This window comes from Phocoena phocoena, chromosome 11 (genome assembly GCF_963924675.1).
Source record: "Phocoena phocoena chromosome 11, mPhoPho1.1, whole genome shotgun sequence".
Classification (NCBI taxonomy): Eukaryota; Metazoa; Chordata; class Mammalia; order Artiodactyla; family Phocoenidae; genus Phocoena; species Phocoena phocoena.
This window is the reverse complement of record NC_089229.1, coordinates 27,567,055-27,590,762: the sequence shown is the minus strand read 5'-3', so window position 1 is coordinate 27,590,762 and position 23,708 is coordinate 27,567,055. Positions and strand designations below refer to the sequence as shown.

The following is a 23,708-nucleotide window of genomic DNA, read 5'->3' as shown; positions in this document are numbered from 1 at the left end:
AATTCACTTTACCCTGCTAAATGTCAGTTTCCTCATCTATAAAATGGGACTAATATTAGCACCTATTTGTCTAGAGTTATTGTGCAGTGTATAAAATGCTTAGTACAGTGCCTGAGACATTATAAGTGCTCAACAAGTATTAACTGTCATTAGATGTATGGTTAGAGAGTAAAGGAAACGAAGCGAAGAAAGGATGACAGACTAGAAGAAAAAATAAAAATTAAAAATCTAAAATAATCAGCAAGGCCAAAGAAGGTAAGTAGTGAGACTATGAAAGTTTTTGAGAGGATAGTCAGTTGAGGTAAGGAACACAGAGATATGATTTTAACATGTCAGGTAAAATTATTCTGCCTGATAAGAAGATGGAAGGTACTGCCACGGGCTTGAGTAGTTAGAAAAGAAAAGTAATAAAGATCATTGGCACTGATAATATTAAGAACTGGGAGGCTAAGATGTTCCTTGATGTACGTTAGGATCGTAGCAAGGAAGAGGAAGACTACAAACAAGGTTCCAAAGTAAGAGGCAAGACAGGGTAGCAGTTAAGAGCTAGTCTTGGGCTTGAATCCTGGATTCACACCACTCTTAGTAGCTTATATTACCTTCAATTTCCTCATCTGTTAAATGAGGTAACAGTAACACCTACTCCATATGGGGGAGGGGGTCTCGTAAGAATTAAATAATACATACTAAATCCTCATCACAGCATCTGATATGAAGAAAACATTCAATAAATGTTAGCTATCATTAATATCATTAATATCATTGTTCCTCTTGTTAACAACCCTTTAAAGAGATTAGCCAGGGGATGAAAGTGAGGAATGTGAATTCACTTATTTTTTCTTTTTACTGATGAAAGGGTTGTCTTCCAGGCAATCACAGGACCAAGTATTAAAACTACAGAATAATAGGGCTTCCCTGGTGGCGCAGTGGTTGAGAGTCCGCCTGCCAATGCAGGGGACACGGGTTCGTGCCCCTGTCCGGGAAGATCCCACATGCCGTGGAGCGGCTGGGCCCGTGAGTCATGGCTGCTGAGCCTGCGTATCCGGAGCCTGTGCTCCGCAACGGGAGAGACCACAACAGTGAGAGGCCCGCATACTGCAAAAAAAAAAAAAAAAAAAAAAACAACTACAGAATAATATTTTTTATTAATGTACTGTTGCATTGTTTTTTACCACAATATCTTTATGCTGCCTGCCTCTTTACTCATTTCTTCACTTTAAGTTTCCACATATCATCATTCAGTCATACGTTCAAAAAGTATTGGGACTTCCCCGCTGGTCCAGTCAGTAAGACTCCGCGCTCCCATTGCAGGGGGCCCAAGTTCAATCCCTGGTCAGGGAACTAGATCCCGCACGTATGCCACAACTCAGAAGTCCACATACTGCAACTAAAGATCCTGCATGCCACAACTAAGACGAAGGAAGGAAGGGAAGGAGGGAGGGAGGGAGGGAGGGAGGGAGGGAGGAAGGAAGGAAGGAAGGAAGGAAGGAAGGAAGGAAGGAAGGAAGGAAGGAAGGAAGGAAGGAAGGAAGAATTTTTTTAAAAAGTATTTACTAAGTGTGATTACTATGTCATTATGCTATGTTGTTGAGAATGCAATGGTAAAATAAAGCAAAGACCCCATCCTCAATAAGCTTGCATGCTTCTTGAAAGAGCTATAAAAGAAAATACCCCACTAATCAGAAAATCCTACTAGAACTACCTTCAAAATGTGTTTAGAACCTCAGGGCCTCCACAACTGCCCTGATCCAAGCCACCCTCATGGTGTACATGGATCACTGTAAAAGCCTTCTAACAGTCTCTCTGCTTCTATCCTTACCCCATTAACAGCTTTATTTTCCACACAGCAGCTAGAGTGATCCTACAAAAATATAGATAAATTTTGTCCTTTCCCTGATCCAAACTCTCCAATGACTTCCTATCTCACCAAGAGTAAAACACTAAAGTCTGTACAAAAGCCTATAAGGCCCTACATGAGGTGGGCCTGATTACCTCAATAACCTAACGTCCCCCCATTCACTGTGCTGGAGCCACACTAGCCTCCTGGATGCTTTTTCAATATGCCAGGCATGCTCCCCACCTCAGAGACTTGTTCCACATGCCTGCAACATGCTTGCTCCAGAAATCAACATGATTTCTCACTTCATTCAGTTCTTTCTGAGCTACCCCCTCCTCAGAGGCAACTTCAGGAGTTGTGGCATGTGAGCCCACATGCCACAACTACTGAAGCCCACACGCCTAGAGCCTGCGCTCAAGAGAAGCCACTGCAATGAGAAGCCCCCGCACCACAACTAGAGAAAGTCCGCGTGCAGCAACAAAGACCCAACACAGCCAAAAATTAAATAAATTAATTAAAAATAAATTCCACCAGCATAAAGATTTTTTACTATTTCACTCAGTGCCATACCTCCAGCATCCAGAACAGTGTCTGGTGACAATAAATATTTGATAGATAAATGAATCTCAGACTAATAATCATTACCAAAAGGAGAGGGAATTCTTTTCCACAGAAGCATGTGGAAGAAGCATCTATCCAACATGTGAGTCAGGAAAGTTTATTGGAAAAATTATCTGTGATGAGACTTGAAGGATAATCAGATGTTAACCAAGAAAAAAGAAACAGCAAAACTAAGTAAGGCACAGAGATCAGCATATACAAAAGTTCAAAGGTAAGAAAAAACTTGGCACACCTTAAAATCAGTTCATTATGCCTGGATCAAAGAACATAAAAAAATATAACCACATATATAAGGTCAATTGATTTCTCACAAAAGTGAAAATTTAATTCATTGGGAAAAGGTAACATTTCCAGCAAATGGTACTGCAACAAGCATATGGAAAAATGTGGTTTCCATATTCACATGGAAAAAATGAACCTCAACTGCTATCTCATCATACCTTATACAATAATTTAAAATAAATCATAGATTTAAATGTACATACTAAAATGATTTTTTAATTTTTTTAATCCTTCCGTCTTTTTTATAAATTGAAGTATAGTGGATGTACAATATATGTAAGTTACAGTTTACAATATAGTGATTCACAATTTTTAAAGGTCATATTCCATTTATAGTTATTATAAAATATTGGCTATGTTCTCTGTGTTGCTTGTAGCTTGATTTATATGCTTGTAGCTTGATTTTTTGTTTTTTTTTTAATCAGAAGCAAGCACAGGAGGAAGTTTTGCAACCCTGCGGTAGGCAAAAAACTTTGTAGTACCCAAAAAGCAAAAATCATAAAAGAAAAGGCTGACAAATTGTACTTCACCAAAATTTAAAACTTCTTCTCTTTGAAAGACAACATTAACAAAATGAAAAGTAAGCCACAGACTGAGAAAAAATATACACATCATATATTTCTGATTGTGGTGTAAGGGCTAAAATTAAGGCCCAATACTTTGTGTTGCCTTGACAACTGGTGAAACAGGGAGGGCTTCAAAAGGCCTAACTGCAAGTTCCCCTCCCCACTCTGCTCTCACAGATAAGGAGTTCTAGCCAAACAGCCCTCCTCTTCACAGGCAGCAAGCACAGGGCCTGTTTATCCCTGAGAAGGTTCTCTGCCAGCCCCTGGAATTATTCAAGCAAGCCAATCACATCTCCTTTAGAAACCAGGGGGCAACTTACTTTCCTGATCTACAATGCCTGCCTCTGAACAACACCTGGTTGTTCATTTTGTTCCCAAGTGCAATCATCATGTGGCCCTGCATGGCACACCGTGTCCTCCATCTCTGGGCTGTGAGTATATGTGACTAATAAACTGCTGTTGATCTCATTTGTCTAATTATATGTTTAGCTATTCCCATAAGCCTAGGACAGGAATCCTTCCCTCACTAATCAGATGAATAGGAGGCAATCAAAACATTGACAAAGGATAAAGAACTCTTATAATACCTTAATATAAAGATAAATACTCCAATTTTCAAAATGGTTAGATTTCCAGTTCCAGACAAAATGGAACAGATATACTTCTCTATTCTTCCTGCTAAGTACAGCTGAAATCCAGAGGCTTTATATATAAAACAAAACAAAAAGAAAACTCTGAAAGGTAAAGAGAAGAAGGCAGACCAGCTGAGGATCTCAGGAGCCAAGGACTGAGAGAGTGGTGAGTACTCTGGGTTTTCTTTTCGTCTCATATATTCTGGACTGGCTGCTGGAGAAGCCAGCTACCTGGAAACTTCAGTGGACACCTACCAAAAAAGCTCCAAGAAAAGTCTGCTCTCCCTAGCCAAATGACTAGGAAAATGAAGACCTGATTTGGTAATATGCTGGTCATTAGTGCGTTTCAGTGGGTACTAAGGATGGAAGCCAGATTAGAAATGGATAAAGAGTGAACAAAGAATTTGCTTATGCAATGCAATATACTAAATAGTCTGCACAACTGTCCTGATGAGAACAAATGATATGATATCACTTATTACATTATGTATTATACAGATTATATATTTGTTACAGACTGAATGTCTATGTACCCTCAAAATTCATATGTTGAAATCTTAACCTCCAATGTGGTGGGGCCTTTGGGAGATGATTAAGTCATGAGGGTGGAGCCCTAATGAATGGGATTGGTACCTTTATATAATAAAAGAGACCCCAGAGAGCTCTCTTGCCCCTTCTGCCATGTGAGGACAGCCATCTATAAACCAGAAAGGAAGCCCCCACCAGACACAGAATCCGCCAAATCCTTGATGTTGAACATCCCAGCCTCCAGAACTGTGAGAAATAAATGTTTGCTGTTTAAGCCTCTCAGTGCTTTTGTTATAATAGCCTATAACTGACTAAAATACTATTATATATTATTATACATAATAATATACAAAATATGATATGAGCACTAAAGCAAGGTACTGCTTTATTTCTGACCATTTTTTTAAAATCCTGGAGACCATGATATTTCAAATTCCCATTTAGATGGATGCTAAGGGCACAATGTTAAAACCTAGAATTTGTTCAAAGTGGGAAGCCAACATCAGGGTAAAAGGGAAGATTAAGCGAGAAAAAGAGAAATTGAGAGAGGTGGGGAGAGATATCAACTGAGACCTTAACAAGTCAATACCTTAACACTGGGCATATGGAAAAAACAATACCCCCTGAGAATTCATAATCACCAATAGCCCTCAATTAGGTTAGAAATTTACACTAGTGGGTAATGTGCAAAATTTCAAGTACCGAACTTAATTTAAGGGAGTCCCAGGTTAGTGGCACCTCTAGAGCAGTATTTGTATGCTGAAGGGAATAATCTGTGGCATAGGTAAAAACCAAAGTTGCATGAGGGAGAGCTGATAAGATGAGAATGGAAGAGAGAATGGAATCCAGAGCACAAGGGAAAGGACTGAAATCTGATAGGAAAAGAGACCTGTCTTCCGTGTACTAAAGTAATAAAGAGAATACAGGTGCAAGTATAGTTTTAGGGACAAAATGAGAACATTCATCTTTTCTCAATGGTATAGAAGGTGACGGTGAGAAGGCGGGACTAAGGTAAGACACATGGAAAGTTTGAGGACAAAGAAGAGAGTACAACTATCACAGAGAGTAGAAAAGGGAGCCTAATAAGAAAATATAGCAGGATTATCAGGCACTGCTCATTTACCCACTGGAGATTTTTTTGTTGTTTTTGGTCTGAATGAGGTCAACAATTACTACTAAATTCCTCTCCAGGGTTACAACCTAGTTCTCTGAGCTCATCATATCATAAATACAGTTTGGAATGTTTTCCTTAAAGATATTTCCTTAAACTTGCTCTTAATAAAGTTCAACTGATACTGTTCTTCTCACTCTCACAGTCTTGTTCGATCTTGTTATGGTTAACATACATATACATGAAGACAGATGGTCAAAAAGAGACAAAACAGAGAAATGAATGGATAGAGAAATACCCAGAAACATACACATAATAGACTCACCAACCAAGAGATGGGAAAGAATAGGGAAAAGGGGACTGGGTAGCTGGGCCGAGAAAGGGGCAATTGACAAAAACTGTCAGAGCAGAAATGTGAGTGTGTTGATCTCTTAGGGGCAGTGTTATCGGTGGTTTTTATGTTCTCTTACCTTATCTCCTTTTTCTATAATGAGTATATATTATTTGTTAAAAATAATGATAGTAATGTAGCAATTTCTAAGGCTGACCTCAAAAAATTTGAGTTATTTCTTTTTTAGACTTACTTTCTCCATTAATTTTTAATAAGCTATCAAACATAGAAGTTCTTACAAAGTCATAAATGAAGACAACAAATAATGTATAAATGTTATAGTTCATCTAATTTTTCATTAGCTTAGTCGTTCATGGCAGTACAAACACATAAGTAGATACTAATTAACTGGTAATTCTTTACAAACAGATTTTTAAATCTTCATTAAGTTGAGATGACTTTAACATTAAAGATAAATTGTCAATATTATTTTTCAGTCTTAATATACACTTTCGCAGTCTCACAACTAAGCACTATTATCTATCTACAAGTGAGATTCAAATATTGCATTCCAATTTGTAAGAAAGATTTATGAGACCTTTCCCTACAAAAGTTAAAATTATCAATTGTTACTCCATATATTTGCGATTTTTCCTTAAATAATATTTTCCTTAAATAAAACAATATTTATTGCCAAATTATTATTTTCATACCTCTGAAGAGCTTTCATTATTGACATCCACTGTGTTTATAGGAGCTGATGATGAATCTAAATCAGAACCTTGAGAGCCAACTCTCCCAGGAGTCTGAAACACAAGCAGAAAGGGGGAAAAAAAAGTAAATATCAACAATATATTCATAAACTATTTAATAACCTAAACAGTAATCAGGGCTAGCCTTACACATAAAGGTCGATGTCCTCTCAAACAGCACTAGAAGCTATCCTTTATTAAAGACTGACTGGACCTAATACTGTATCAAGATCTCTATCTGCCTTCTCTCAGCTTTAGTCTTTTTAAATTAATAAAAAGTTTACTTTTATATATAGTGCTTTATCATCTTCACCTCACTTTTACAGAATATCTTATTTAATCATAAAGACATCTCTGCAAGAGACAGGTAAAATGTTATATCCATAGATGAGAAAACAAATTCAAAGCAGCTAAGGGACTTCTCAAGATTCTACTGTTAACAAAAATCAGAAAGAAGCAGAACTAAAATGCTGAAATTCTAATTCCTCTTGCATTGCTCCCCACTACAACAAGTGAACTACAATGATTTGAGGGGAGCTAAAAAGATCAACACAGGCCACATTATCTAGTCACCCATCCATCTACGACCCATGCCAACCATTACCAATCTGTTTCCAATACTTAATATTCCACCATCAAATATACAGTTTGGAGGGTTAAAGGCCTTTTTTTTCCTCTCCTGCAACATTTATCATCTAACATTATTCATTATACTTAGGTATGACATTAAAGGAACTGGAAATCTAGTAAAATATTGACTAAAAGACAGATTCAGAGCACAAGAACTGACTCAATAATCCTTACCAAAAACATTTATGGTGCACACTATCATTATTCCCACGTTATACAAGAGAGAATAAAGGTGTAGAAATTAAGTTACTTGCCCGAAGTCACATGGCTAATAAGTGGAAGAAAGGATTTTAACTTCAGCAGTCTGATTCTTAATCACTAACTCATACTGCTTGACATCTCCACTGAGATATACCTCAAGCACCCAAGATTGAGAACAAATCACTAAACATCTGTCTCAAAACATGAACACCCTGTACATCACTTACATATTCAACATAAATGCCAAAGAAGGATGAACTGATACTACTTCAAAATTATTCAATTAAAATAAGGATTATAAAAACTGCATAGAAAAAATGAAATAACATGTATATACTATGATTATAATTATGTATAAAAACTAATTATATAAGAAAAGAGATTCAAAGGAAATATCCCAAAATGCAAACAATAATTTCTTTAGCAAGAAGCAATTATGGGTTTTCTGGTCTTTAGTTTCTCAGTTTTTGTTTTTGCTACATTTTTTTCAGAATTTTAGATTCATAGTTAAATTACTTTTACATTGAGAAATTTTTGATATTAAAAATAATCAGAGTTGTCCAAATTGGATGATCTATGTTCCTATCATATTTTCCCAAAACATAACTCTCTTTCTAAACTTATCCAGAGTATGTCTTCATTGTGTTTACTTAACATCCACAACATTCTCATGTTTGAACTATTACATCAGCTACCCTCCTCCAAAAAAACAAAGCAAAATTCTTTCTCAAAATGATATACTTGAGACATGAATTTATAAATAAAAGCCTGCTATCTGAATTTGATGATATACTCATGCATGTGACAAAAAAGTAACTAAATAGTAAAAAAAATTAAAGAGAATTTTAATTATATACTTAATATAAATAACTGTATAAAACTAGAAATTCATTTTTGACTCATCAACATTTCAGAGCTTCACATCATAATGGTTTTTAAAACTACTGACCCCATCCCCAAAAGCACTGCAAACAAAAGCTGTACCTCCCAAGAACTACTTTCCCCATTCTGTATCCTAAGTTTTTCCAGAGTCCAGGTGGCTTCTCACCTGAGATTTACCTTGCCTGAGAACAAGCAATTCACAGAAATATCTACATAATCCTATTATCATCACCAAAAATACCCTTCCTTAAATTTGCCTAAAATAATCCTAGTAAACAGACCTAAGTAAGCCCAAGAGGCATGGGGAAAAAAGAAGAAACAATAAAATCATCATGAGATGCTTTTGATGTGCATATTTTACACATATTCCCTCATTCCCTCAGATTGTTGCTAAATTGTCTAAGAACTTCTTTTTCTATTATTAGGCTGCCAAAATCCTATCACTTCAATGAGAAGTACAATTACAGTAACAATGACCCTGAGGAAACAATATAAATCATTCTAACATTTACACTTATAAAAAGTTTTACTTTGTAAATACAATGGGATAAGAATAATTTGTGCTAAAAACTTAAAATGATAGGGGATAAATATCTTCCAAATTGTGATTTTTAGGAAAATTATTACATAATTTAGATATCTTTTACAGTGACTAAAAGGTACAAAACACATTCACTTTGTTTATGGTTTCTTCAATAGATATTTATCCATCTCCCATGAGGCACCTAACATTCTATAAAGCTCTGCATGCCAGACGGAGGACACTGAGTATGAGGACAATGTAAGAGAAACAAGGAGCAAGCCTTCAGGTAGACTATACAACTTGGCTGGTGAAACCAAGCTAATGTATAAAAAAAGAGATCAGAAACAATTTGAAAAAAATTAAATGCTAAAGGGGGGAGCTCTGAGTGTGAGCAGAATTATGAGAAAGAAGAGATCAATGCAAGTTGTGGTAACTGAAAAAAATCTTATTTCTTAAAGTTAAATTTAATTAAATAAAATGACAATCATTCCAAATAGATGAAAAAAATGCACAAGAGCAGACAGGGCAGAAATAAGAACACTGTATTTGATAAAAAATACATATGTTTGAAATAAAGTAATAGACACACAAACAGGTATTAAATAGGTTAAACTGTGGAATAGGGTATGTGGAATAGGCTAAGGGATATAAAACATTGAAATATGCCATGGTAAAGAGAGAGTGTCCACAACTCCAGTCCAGATTGCACTCACAGTTAGCACAGAAACTAAGCTGCCTCAGCTCCAATCAACGATCAACAGCCGATTAAAATTTTTTTAATGTTAAAATTGTAGACGTATGCTCAAACACAAGGTAAGTATCTCAGTGGACAAAAAATAAAACAAACACACAGAGTGTAGAGTTTGGGAACTAAAGTAGATAGAGGCAAACAAGTTCTAATGAGATAATAGGAACCAAAACACCCTACATGTGATAGGTAACAAGAAGCCAGGCCCACTGTGAGAACTCAGAAAGTTGGCCAAAGCTACTACCCCCTGCCATAAACAACAATTTTTTAAAGCTGTAAACCCAAACAAGCACTGTGTCTGGGCTTGAAGCTTGATCAAAACTTTTCCAGGCAGGGATGAATGGGCATTCCAAGCAAAGCATTATTTACAAAAGTGAAAAATTATGGGAGTTCAAGATGGTAGCATAAAAAGATCATGAACTGATCTCCTCCTACAGACATAAATGTACAACCACATATGGAACAGTTCCCCCAGAAAGAGATCTGAAAACTGAATGAACAGAACCTCCACAACAAAGGGTGAAATAAAAGGACAGCAATGAGATGTGTAGGACAGGCGAAGATATGAAAACCACACCTCAGCTTCAGCAATCCACAATTGGGAGGGACCACAAAGGCACGGATCCTTTCCCTGAGGAATGAGGGATTTGAGCACATCAGGCACCCCAACCCTTAGATCCTGCACAAGAGAGATGAGCCTCCAAAACACCTGGTTTTGCAAACCAACAGGAAATATGTCCAGGAAAGCTACAGGGAATAGAAAACCTGCTCTTAAAGGACTTGCACACAGATTGACTTGATCTGAAAACCAGTGCAAAAACACCAAATTGAAAAGTGCATAAGACCATAGGTGAAGGGGACTCACCTACTAATCTTGAAGCATCTGCCAGAGAGGCAGGAACCAGTTGGAATGCTCCCGACGGGCTGAGTCACTGGCAGGAGCCATTTATGTGATCTCAGGCTACCTTGCTAATACTGGTGCTGGAAGGCACCACTTTGGAATTCTCCACCAGTGGGCACATCCCACCAGGGGTGAGAGAGCACCTGCCAACCCCCACACCTCAGGTGGGCCTCATAGCTGCCCAAGCAACAGCCCCACCCACCAGCACCCCACGGCAGTGGTGGCCCCACAAACTGCATGTAGCCCACATAGGAGACACCCCTCGAGCACCTGGCTCTGGTGGCTAGGTAGGATCGTGCTTCTGAGCCCCATACGACATCTCCTAAATAAAGCCACTCCTTCAAGACTAAGAGAGATAGCTGATATACCTAATACATAGAAACAGACACAAAGAATTAGACAACATGAGGAGACAGAGGAAGATATTCCAATCAAAAGAGTAAGTCAGAACCTCAAAAAGAGAACTAAACAAAACAGAGATAAGCAATCTACCTGATAAAAAGTTCAAAGTAATGGTCATAAAGATACTAAACAAACTCAGATGAAGAAAAAATTAGCACAGTGAGAACTTCAACAGAGATAGAAAATATATGAAAGTACCAAACAGAAGTTATAACTGAACTGAAAAATATGCTAGAGGGGTTCTACAGCAAACTGGGTGAAGTAGAAGAACAAATCAGTCAGCAGGAAGATAAAACAATGGAACTCACCCAGACAGAGCAGGAAAATGAAATAAGTATTTTTAAAAGTGAAGACAGGGACTTCCCTGGTGGTCCAGTGGTTAAGAATCCACCTTCCAAAGCAGGGGATGCGGGTTCAATCCCTGGTCGAGGAACTAAGATCCCACATGCCACAGGGCAACTAAGCCCACGTGCTGCAACCACTGAGGCTGCGCATTCTGGAGCCCATGCACAGCAACTACAGAGCCCACGTACCACAACTAGAGAGAAGCCGCCGCACCACAACAAAAGATCCCACATGCCACAACTAAGACCCAACGCAGCCAAAAAAATAAATATCTTTTTAAAATAATAAATAAAATAAAGATGAAAAATGAAGACACCTTAAGGGACCTTTGGGGCAACATCAAGCAGAATAACATTTGCATTATAGGGGTGCCAGAAAGAAAAGAGTGTAAGGGACATAAAACCTACTTGAAGAAATAGTTGCTGAAAACATCCTTAATCAGGGGAAGGACACAGACATCCAGGTCCAGGAAGCACAGAGAGTTCCAAATAAGATGAACCCAAAGAGACACACATCAAGACACACTATAATTAAAACAGTAAAAATAAGTGATTAAGAGAGAATCCTAAAAGCAACAAATTGTTACATACAAGGAAAACCCTATAACTCTACAAGCAGATTTTTCAGCAGAGCCTTTACAGGCCAGAAGGGAGTGGCAGATCATATTCAAAGTGCTGAAAGAAAAAACTTCCAACCAAGAATTCTCTACACAGCAAAGTTATTCAGAATTGACGGAGATAAAGAGTTTCCCAGATGAGCAAAAGCTAAAGGTATTCATCACAACTAAACTGGCCCAACAAGAAATATTAATGGGACTTCTTTAAGCTGAAAAGAAATGGCACTAGTTAATAAGAAAACATATGAAAGTAAAAATCTCAGTGTTAAAGGTAAATGTATGATAAAGGCAGAGGATCAATCACTTATAAATCAAGCACAAAGGTTAAGAGACAAAAGTACTAAAAATAACTAAAATTACAATAATTAGTTACAGGATGCATAAAATAAAAAGAAGTAAAATGTGTCATCAAAAGTAGGAAACATGGGGAGGGAGTAAAAAGATAAAGCTTTGGAATGATTTCTAATTTAAGTTGCTAGCAACTTAAAACAGGCTACTACTTACATAGAATGTTATAGGTGAACCTCACAGTAACCACAAGGAAAAAACTTATAGTAAGTACACAAAAGAAAGTGAGAAAATCTAAACATAACACTAAAAGAAACCACACCAAAACACAAAGGAAAAGAGAGAAGAGAACTACAAAAATAGCCAGAAAACAATTAACAAAGTGGCAATAAACACACACTTATCAATAATTACCTTAAATGTAAATGGACCAAATTCAATAGTCTTACCTCAAGAAACAAGAAATCCCCAATAAACAATCTAACCTTACACCTAAAGGAACTAGAAAAAGAAGAACAAATGCCAAAATTGGTAGATGGAAGGAAATAATAAAGATCAGAGCAGAAACAGAGACTAAAAAAAAGAAAAAAAACAAGTTCAATGAAACTAAAAGCTGATTCTTTGAAAAGATAAATACAACTGACGAACATTTAGCTAGACTCACCAGAAAAAAAAGAGGACTCAAATAAATAAAATCAGAGATGAAAGAGGAGACGTTATAACTAATGAAAGAGGAGACGTTATAACTAACACCACAGAAATACAAAGGATGTCTCATGATCTATGAATATATGCCAACAAATTGGACAACCTAAAAGAAATGGAAAATTTTTTTAAAACATACAATCTTCTAAGACTGAATCATGAAGAAATAGAAAAATCTGAATAGACCAATTACTAGTAAGGAGATTGAAACAGTAATCAAAAATCTCTCAACAAATCAAAGCCCAGAGCAGACAGATTTACTGGCGAATTCTAGAGCATTCAAAGATTTAATACCTATCCTTCTCAAATTCTTCAAAAAACTGAAAAGAAGGGAAGGCTTCCAAACACATTCTATGAAGCCAGCGTTAACCTGATACCAAAAGCAGACAAGGAGACCACAAAAAAAGAAAATTACAAGCCAATATCCTTGATGAACACAGATGCAAAAATCCTCAACAAAATGTTAGCAAACTGAATCCAACAATGCATTAAAAGAAGCATACACCATGATCAAGTGGAATTTATTCCAGGGATGAAAGGATGGTTCAACATCCACAAATCAATCAACATGATACATCACATTAACAAAATGAAGGATAAAAATTATATGGTCATCTCAATAGATGCAGAAAAAGCATCTGACAAAATTCAACATCAATTTATGATAAAAATTATCAACAAAGTAGGTAGAGAGGAAATATACCTTAACATAATAAAGGCCATATATGACAAATCCACAGCTAGTATCACACTAAACAATGAAAAACTGAAAGCTTTTCCTCTAAGATCAGTAAACAAGACAAGGATGCCCACTATTGTCACTTATTTTCAACATAGCATTGGAAGTCCTAGCCAAAGCAATTAGAAAAAAAAAAGGAAATAACAGGTTTCTAAATCAGAAAGTAAAACTGTCACTATTTGCAGATGACATGATACATATAGAAAACCCTAAAGACTACACATACACACACACACACGCACACAATGTCAGTACTAATAATATAATAATTGAATTTAGTGAAGTCACAGGGTACCAAATCAACATACAGAAGTCTGTGGCATTTCCACACCAACAACAAACTATCACAAAGGGAAGTTAAGGGACTTCCCTGGCAGTCCAGTGGTTAAGACTCCACACTTCCACTGCAGGGGGCACGGGTTTGATCCCTCGTTGGAGAACTAAGATCCCCGTGTGCCATGGCATGGCCGAAAAAGAAAAAGAAAGAGAAATTAAGAAAACAATCCCATGTATGGCTGCATCAAAAAGAGTAAAATACCAAAGAATAAATTCAACCAAGGAGGTGAAAGACCTGTTACAGTGAAAACTGTAAGACACTGATGAATGAAGTTGAAGACACAACCAAATGGAAAGATATTCTGTGTTCATGGATTGGATGAATTAATATTGTTAAAATGTCCATACTACCCACAGCAATCTACAGATTTGGTGCAATTCCTATCAAAATTCCAACAGCATATTTCACAGCACTAGAACAAATAATTCTAAAATGTGTATGGAACCACAGAAAAATCCCAAATAGTCAAAATAATCTTGAGAAAGAAGAAAAAAGCTTGGAGGTATCACACGCCCTGATTTCAAACTATACTATAAAGCTACAGTAATAAGACAGTATGGTACTGACACAAAAAGACACACAGATCAATGAAACAGAACTGAGAGTCCAAAAATGTAAACCTACACATATATGACAATTAATTTATAACAAAAGAGCAAAGAATATACCATGGAGAAAAGATAGTCTATTCAATAATGGGGCTGGGGAAAACGGACAGCCACATGCAAAAGAATGAAACAAGTAACTCAAAATGGATTAAAGACTTGAATGTAAGACCTGCAACCATGAAATTTCTAGAAGAAAACTTCACTGATATCAGTTATTTTTTTTGTCATTTAAGCAGTGAGTTTTATTTTGCTTTTGTTTTTTATGAATTATTTATTTTTAATTGAGCTTTTTAAAATTTTTGAGATATATTTGACATATAACATTATATTAGTTTCAGGTGTACAACATAATGATTCAGTATTTGTATATGTTGCAAAATGATCACCACAATAAGTCTGGTTAACATTTATTGATATCCGTCTTAGCAATGTTTCTATGGCTCTGACTCCAAAGACAAGTGAAAGAAAAGCAAAAATAAACAAATGGGATTATATCAAACTAAAAAGCTTCTGTACAGCAAAGGAAACCATCATCAAAACAAAAAGGCAACCTACTGTATGGGAGAAGACATTTGCAAATGTCATATATCAGATAAGGGGTTAATATCTGAAATCTACAAAAATCTCATACAACTCAACAACAAAAAAACCACCAAATCAAAAAATGAGCAGAGGACCTGAACAGACATTTTTCCAAAGAAGACACACAGACAGCCAACAGGCACATGAAAGGATGTTCACGATCACTAATTATTAGGGAAATGGAAATCAAAACCACAATGAGATATCACCTCACACTTGTCAGAAAAGACAAGAAATAAATGTTTGAGAGGGTGTGGAGAAAAAGGAACCCTGAACTAGTGGTGGGACTATAAATTGTGCAGGCACTATGAAAAACAGTATGGAGGTTACTCAAAAAATTAAGACTAGAACTACCATATGACCAGCTGTTTCACTTCTGCCTATTTATCTGCAAAACACAAAACCACTCATTCAAAAAGATACATGCACCCCTATACATTACAGCATTATTTACAACAGCGAAGATATGAAAAAAACCTAACTGTCCATTAAGGATGAATGGATAAAGAAGAAATGGCATACACATACACACACACACACACACTGGACTACTCCTCAGCCATAAAAAAAGAATGAAATTCTGCCATTTGTGACCACATGGATGGACCTTGAAGGTATTATGCTAAATGAAATAAGTCAGACAGAGAAAAACAAATACCATATGATTTTGCTCATACACAGAATCTAAAAAAAAAAAAAAAATGAACAAATAAAATAAAACAAACTCACAGATACAGAGAACAGATTAGTGGTTACCAGAAGGAAAGGGGGTTGGGAAGTGGGCAAAATGGGGAAAGGGGGTCAACTGTATGGTGATGGGCAGCAACTAGACTTGTGGTGGTGATCACTTTGTAGTGTACACAGATGTCAAATCATAATGCTATACACCTGAAACATATAATTCTTAAAAATTTTAAGTGAAAAATTACAAGCAAACTATGTTTAAAACAAAGAACAGGTTAACTAAATTGTGACATACCCAACTCAACAAAACTGACAATTAAAAATGACAAGGGTGGGGGACTTCCCTGTCAGTCCAGTGGTTAAGACTCCACACTTCCACTGCAGGGGGCATAGGTTCAATCCCTGGTGAAGAAACTAGGGTCCCACATGCCACGCTGCACAGCCAAAAATTTTTTTTAATTTTTTAAATTGTTTTTAAAAGTGACAAGGGTGAAGATTGTGCAAAGAAATTATAACACATGTGATATAATGTTGAATTTGTAAGACAGGCAAAATACAAAGTTTGGATATATTATGATTTCAGTTATGCAAAGATATAAACACAGATTGAAAGGTCACAGAAGACTGATGTGTTTTACGTCAGGGCTATTTTTTATTACTACTTTTCCTCTATGTTGCTGAAAGAATAAGATTTGTGCTGATGATTTAGTTAACCACCTACCCATCTCCTCTCAAAAATTTTTATTAGTGTGGTCATATTTTTTTTTAATTTTCAGATTTTTTTTAATTAAAAAATATTTGGGCTAGCAAAAGATCCAAATGATTAGAGTTCTCAAACACCTATTATTAATGCTTAGTGGTGTCAGCCAAACAGGTCAAAATTTGAAAACATGGGGGGAAAAGTTTATATGGTATTCAAAGTATTTATTTCAACCAAATAAGAATAGATGCCTGCAATATATTTGGCTACCTTAGGTTGTTGATAATATAAAAATACATTCCTACTACCAACAACTATAAGATCAACATAAAGCAGCATTAATCTCTCCAAAAACTACTTTCAACAATCACATACAAGTTTTTGAATAAAGAACAGCACTTAACTGGGAAAAAAAAAGTTACTATTTACTGTACGCAATACCTTGAAAGGTAGTATCACTATCAAAGGAGTTTTAACAACATGAAGTTTCTTTAAAATGCATTTTATCTATTTCAGACTAGTTGTTTATTAAATACAACTTTAAAAATCTACTTGTGAGAATCATAACTACACTGCTGTAATCCAAAGCAACCAATAGCTATGTCTTCCAATTATGACTGAAAATCTAATAGCAAAGAAAAACAATCAAAACAAACATCTAGCAGCATATAAAAAACACCTATTTTATAGATGAATAACAGAAGTTTTTCTAATATCTGCTGATATACTGAGTCAGAGCTTCCAAACTCAACATATTCTTCCTACATATAACTCTCCCCCTACATATGACTTCACTACAGAGAAGGTCAAGCAGGAAGAGAGCAATAATTTCATTGAGAACATAACTCAGTTTTACAACCTAATTGCTACTAAAAATAAAGAACCTCATCTCTAAATCATACCTATCTTCAAAGCACTAAAACCAATTAAAAGGATAACTAGTCTTTGCACACAGAAGAGATGTAGTAAATGCTTAATAAGCAAATGCACAACCCATACCACTCTAGCTGAAACTAGACTGGGAACAATGCAAACCAGCAGAAGCTGAGTTAGTAACACATTAATTGCCAGAAAAAGGTGAGTTGACTAGAAATAAAATATTGCTTTTACGAAAATCTTTGAAAAAAAATTGTTGTAAGATACTAAACACACCTTATACTTAGCAAAATTATTTCTGAAACTGGAAAGGATACAAGTATAAGAAATTAAATGACATACAACCTCAAAACCTTGGAGACTTACAAGACATCGACAAGGATTTCTTATAAAATGTAACTTTCAGCATTGATTTTGTCACTGTTTCACCCTCGTCCCACCATAAAGACCAATTAGGAAAATTTTCACAAATTCAAGAAGTTTGAAAAGCCATCTATTATATTCAAACCTTAAGAAGGGTGTTTTTGGGACTTCCCTGGTGGCACAGTGGTTAAGAATCTGCCTGCCAATGCAGGGGACACGGGTTTGAGCCCTGATCTGGGAAGACTCCATATGCCCTGGAGCAACTAAGCCTGCATGCCACAACTACTGAGCCTGCGCTCTGGAGCCCACAAGCCCCAACTACTGAGCCCACGTGCCACAAATACTGAAGCCGGCGCACCTAGAGCCCACGCTCCGCAAAAAGAGAAGCCACAGCGATGAGAAGCTCACACACCACGATGAAAAGTAGGCTCCACTCACCACGACTAGAGAAAGCCCGTGCACAACAATGAAGACCCAATGCAGCCAAAAATAAAACAAATAAATCTATCAAAAAAAAAAAAAAAAGAAGGGTGCTTTAAATACATTACCTGATCCTTGTACTATAAATGAATAATCAAAGATTTCTTAGGGCCCTCACTACCTCTTTCTTACTATTAAGAACTAAGAACTTTGCACATACAGATGAACTGAAAAGGTATATTTGCAAATGACAAGTTTCTTATCTCATGGAAAGCATTCCAGGGCTTCCAGGGAATTTTCATGTTCAACCTCTTAGCTTACCATACACTGTTAGGTGATCTCACGTATTCCCTTAACTTTACTTATCCCCCAATGCAGACAAAAATAAAATTCTAAATCTAATCCAGATCTCTGCTGAACTTCAGATTCATATTTTCCTTTCCTGCTAAATATCTCTACCAGAGTGCCGTGAAAGCACACTACAGTCATTTTATTCAAAACCAAATTCATTATCTGTTCTCATAAACCTTTTATCCATCTGCATTCTCTACCTGAACTTACAGAAACATCACATACCCATCTTGTTTAAATCCAAAGCATTACCCTTAACTCCCCTCTTTCTCAACTTTCACATCCAATCACCAAGTTAATTGAATCACCAACATAAATTTTGAATCTATCCTTTCTTCATCTCCTTTGCCATTAACTCAGTTCAAGACTTCATCATCTCTCACCTGGACTATAAAAGAGAGACTAATTGATTTCCTAAAGCACCTCAAATGAATCATTTCCAAAATCAAACCACTTATCTCAACCCTTTACCACCCCAGGGAAAAAGTTTTCTTTTCCTCCTATGTTCTCTAGCTTAGTTAATAATAATCCTCATTTATTTAAAACTTCAGCTTAAGTCTAACTGAACTCGAATTGATATCTGTACACCAATGTTCATCGCAGCATTCACAATAGCTAAAGGGTGGAAACAACCCAAATGTCTACCGATAGATGTATGGATAAACAAAATGTGGTATATGCATACAGTAGAATATTATTCAGCCTTTCAAAGGAAGGAAATTCTAATACATGCTACAACATGGATGAACCCAGGAAGCATTAGTCTAAGTGAAATAAGCCAGACACAGAAGGACCAATATGTATGACTCCACTAATATGAGCACCTAGAATAATCAAATTCATAGAGACAGAAAGCAAAACAGTGGTTGCCAAAGGCTGGGATGGGGGAATAAGGAGTTGTTTAATGGTACAGAATTTCAGTTTGGGAATGATAAAAACATTCTGGAAATAGATAGTTGTAATGGTTGCACAACAATATGAATGTACTTAATGCCACTATACTTTAAAATGATAAAAATGCTAAATTTCATGTTACAATTTTTAATTTTTTTTTAATTTTAAACCTAACTGAATCTCAAGTTAATGCTATAGCCACACAAAGAAGATAATTATATCAAGTGTTTTAAGAACACAATGTTTTGACTTTATAGCCTTAGCGAGCTATAGTATAAGGACAAAAAGAACTGCTAAAAAAACATTAGTAAAACTGATTCAGTAAGCTTATTAACAGTAATATTAGTATTGTTATTTTAAAGCTATGTTATATATATTTTTAGGAAAAAATAATTATGTTAACGTTAAGAGCCAAGATGTTCAGTATAAAATTTCAAAATACAAACTCAAAGAAGGAAAAAAATACTTTAATTTGAACTCATGTTGTTTTGCTTTTTAAATCTGTCCACATGTACGTGTGTGTGTGTGTGTATATATATATATATATATATATCCTAGTTCTTATCTTAAATGCTTAAAAGCAATGACAACACAGAAGCAATGAGAACCCTAAGTGCCCAGACAGTGGTATTTAAATAGCATTCCCCATTAAAAGGAACCAGGACTCTTTGGAGAAATGGATGATTCCAGCCTGGAGGAGAAATTTTACTAGATGAACCTGGCACATGTTGTGCCACAAAGCAAGGAAGTTATCAAACACTAACAGGGTCCTGTCAAAATGACAAAAGTCACCTTGAAGGCACTTCTACTAGGTAAAGCTGGGACAATTTGCATACCAAAAAACCACACTGACTTCAATTGACTGAAACCCACTAAATATATATAAATCCTTGAGTTCATGAAATATATTTAAAAATCCATGAGTGCTTCTTCCTCTTCCGGGGATGGTATCTAGAGGCATTCAGGATGGTCCAGTGTTTGAGACACCATCGTAGGCTATCCTACAATACAGCCTCTAACAAAACCAGGCTGTCCCAAACCCCTGGTGTTTACTTTTATACCAAGAAGGTTGAGAAAGCACCAAAATCCACATGTGGCGTGTGCCCAGGCCAACTTTGAGGAGTTTGTGCTGTGAGACCCAAAGCTCTTACAAGGTTGTCTAAAACGAAAAAACATATCAGCCAGGCCTATGGTGGTTCCATGTGTGTTTTAAATGTGTCCGTGACAGGAACAAGCACGCTTTCCTTACTGAGGAACATAAAATCGTTGTGAAAGTGTTGAAAGCACAAGCACAGAGTCAGAAAGCTAAATAAAAAAATGAGGTTTTTCTGAGTAATTAAAAAATTAAAAGGCAAAAAAAAAAAAAAAATCCGTGAGTTCTCTTTCCTCAAGGAAAGAGAAAGTCAAAAGACAAATAAGCAAGCCTCATTGATCACTACTAGAGTAGTGTATCGATTCTTATTCTGAAAATTCATAATTAAAGAAAAAGAATTAAGCATTTATCCTGACCATCCAGTATACGCTGAAATTCATGGCAACCAAATCGCCCTGGTTTAAACTGAAAAGTTCTTTACAGAAAAATGTCAGTTAATATATGTAGAAGAAATTAAAAATCTGGAAAATCAACAGTCTGCAACTGTTGATGGAATCAGTCTTTCTAACTTAAGTGACATCAATAAAACCTTTCCTTAGACAAGAAATCTTTCTCTACTTTAAACTGTTATATCTCTTATTTATACTTCTCTTGTAACACTTACCAATACAAGGAAGAAGAAAGTGGTGGTAGATTGTTACAGTAATGACTCTCAATGAATCACACCTATGTTTTAATGCCCTTGCAATTCTCCCGTGTAATCCTCTCCCACATGGGCTCTGGCAATGAGACTTGCCTTGGCTGATGGCAGAGTCGCAAATAACATACAAGTAGAGTGCACAATGGGATATGCTCCCTCATTGCTGGAAACTCTTCTGTCACCACACAAGCCCAGGATAACCTTGGATACATGTGACCCAAGGAATATTATCAACAATATGAGAGAGGCTGTTAGACTATCACCCCAATCAAACCAACAGATAACTCCAGCTGTATTAGTAACTCCAAGAGAGACCAGCAGAAGAACCATTCAGCTTAGCCTAGCCCAAACTGTTGATCTAGAGAATCTAGAGCAAATAAAATGATGGTGGTTTTAAGCCAAAGTTTGGGGATGGTTTATTATGCAGCAATAGACACAATTAGATACAGTAGATATAATGTCATATCTTCTCCACAAGAGAGAAAAGGAAACCTTTCTGAGGATGGGAGCCCTATAAAGAATGAGGTATTCATCAAATTTCCTAGTAAGGACACAATAAAAATACCCCCTGAGTTTAACACACAATACTTCTCATTACATTAAAAAGAATTAATGTAACTACTCCAAGATTTACATTATTCTATTTTCCATTGTTTCTTTTTTAACTTTCTAAGTTAAACAAGAGACTATAAGACTAAACTGCCAATCTGGTTTTCAGGGTATTTGAGTAAAATCAAAAAACTGTTTTTTGGGGGTTTTTTTGCGGTACGCAGGCCTCTCGCTGCTGTGGCCTCTCCCGTTGCGGAGCACAGGCTCCGGACGCACAGGCTCAGCGGCCATGGCTCACAGGCCCAGCCGCTCCGCGGCATGTGGGAACTTCCCGGACCGGGGCACGAACCCGTGTCCCCTGCATCGGCAGGCGGACTCTCAACCACTGCACCACCAGGGAAGCCCACAAAAAATTTTTTTTATTTGACAATACTCATTGGTGGAAAGAATATTGCAAAACCAACACTCTCAAACATTGTTTATGGGAGTGTAACTAAATACAAAAAATATGCATACTCTCTCACTCACTGCTAGGAAATTACCCAGTGGACAAATTCATTAAAGGACCACCTATATATGTATAGCAAGCATGCTCACTGCCGTGTTATTTATTAGCAAAACTGGAAACAAACTAAATGTCCTTCAATAGAGAAATGATTAAATTTTAATAATCCATATAATAAAATATAATGTAGTTATTAAAAATAAACAAATAATAAGAGGCAGTTCTGAAAGTGCTGATACTGAAAGCTCTCCAAACTATATTAAGTGAAAAAAATCAAATTCATATAGTATAATGTTAATGGATATATGCATTAAAACTTTGTGGAAAAATACACAAGAAACTATTAGCACTGATTACTGGGAAGGACCTTCTACTTTTCACTTTATATCTTCTATACTCCTAATCCTTAACTCCTGTCAGCCTCAAACTTCATATAAAATTTGTCTCTTAAGTCCTTTCCTGCTTGCTCTCAATCTTCAACCTTGAGAATGGTCACTAATACTCTTTGTTCTAATCTCCATTACAAATCTAACAACTTTAAACTTGTTTACAACTCATTTTTGGTAATTACTTTTTTTTTTTGTCCTCTGAGTTCCTTCTCATTTCTCCACCTTCTTCTTAAAACCGAATATATCCCAATCTATATCAAATCCTGATGTAGAAGACTTACTCAGACTGTTGCAGTATGACCTTGACCCACCATGTAACTCCACAGATGCTTTTCTATCCATCATAAAACCATGTACAATAGTAAGCTTCTTTACAAATATACCACATTTAACACTAATTCATTTACATCAGCTTTCAACTGCAAATAATTCCTATTTTTTTAAATGTGAGCAGTTCCGCCTAACCTAGAGCCATCTACAACTTTAATAAGCATCAAATAGTCACCCCTGTTGTTAAATTACTAATGGTGAATTGAGTGCAATTCCTATTCGTCTTTCTAAGGCGTCTCTAAGAGGCTATATTCCCCCGTTGCACCTGATTCCAGCCTACTCCAAAATTTCTCAAGTGCCAGCACACAATATACTTCTGCATCCTAAGTCTTCCCTGCCTAACCTAGTGACATAAACTACGATACATACAATACAGTATGCCAGAGAAGGGGGGTGAGAAGCATATACTTATCTAAATGCAACTGGCTCTTGTTTTCAGCAGGGCATGTCAAGCATCCCCAAAACAAAAGTACATCTAAATCTAGGAATACTGATTCATAAAACAGTAGTTGGAGTCACACACACCTGCATTCAACTTCCAGTTTACCCACTTAGAACCTTTGTAAAAGTACTTAACCTCTGTAAGCCCCAAATCCCCATTTGTAAAGTGGAACTAATGTCAGCCTCAAAGAACTGTTGGGAGGATTAAATGAAATAGTATGCATACAACGTTTAAATCGGTGCCTG

At 36.3% G+C, this 23,708-nt stretch overlaps 1 protein-coding gene and 1 pseudogene across 1 annotated transcript in view; one reads left to right on the top strand and one right to left on the bottom strand.

Moving 5' to 3' along the window:
- The window catches only part of EEA1 (early endosome antigen 1), a 128,744-nt gene that overhangs the window by 87,967 nt on the left and 17,069 nt on the right, over nucleotides 1-23,708 (bottom strand). The window contains exon 2 of the mRNA XM_065887448.1: nucleotides 6,622-6,714. Coding sequence (XP_065743520.1) covers nucleotides 6,622-6,714 — 93 coding nt within the window. The remainder of the gene's footprint in view (nucleotides 1-6,621; nucleotides 6,715-23,708) is intronic.
- On the top strand, nucleotides 20,422-20,768 carry LOC136130855 (large ribosomal subunit protein eL34-like; annotated as a pseudogene).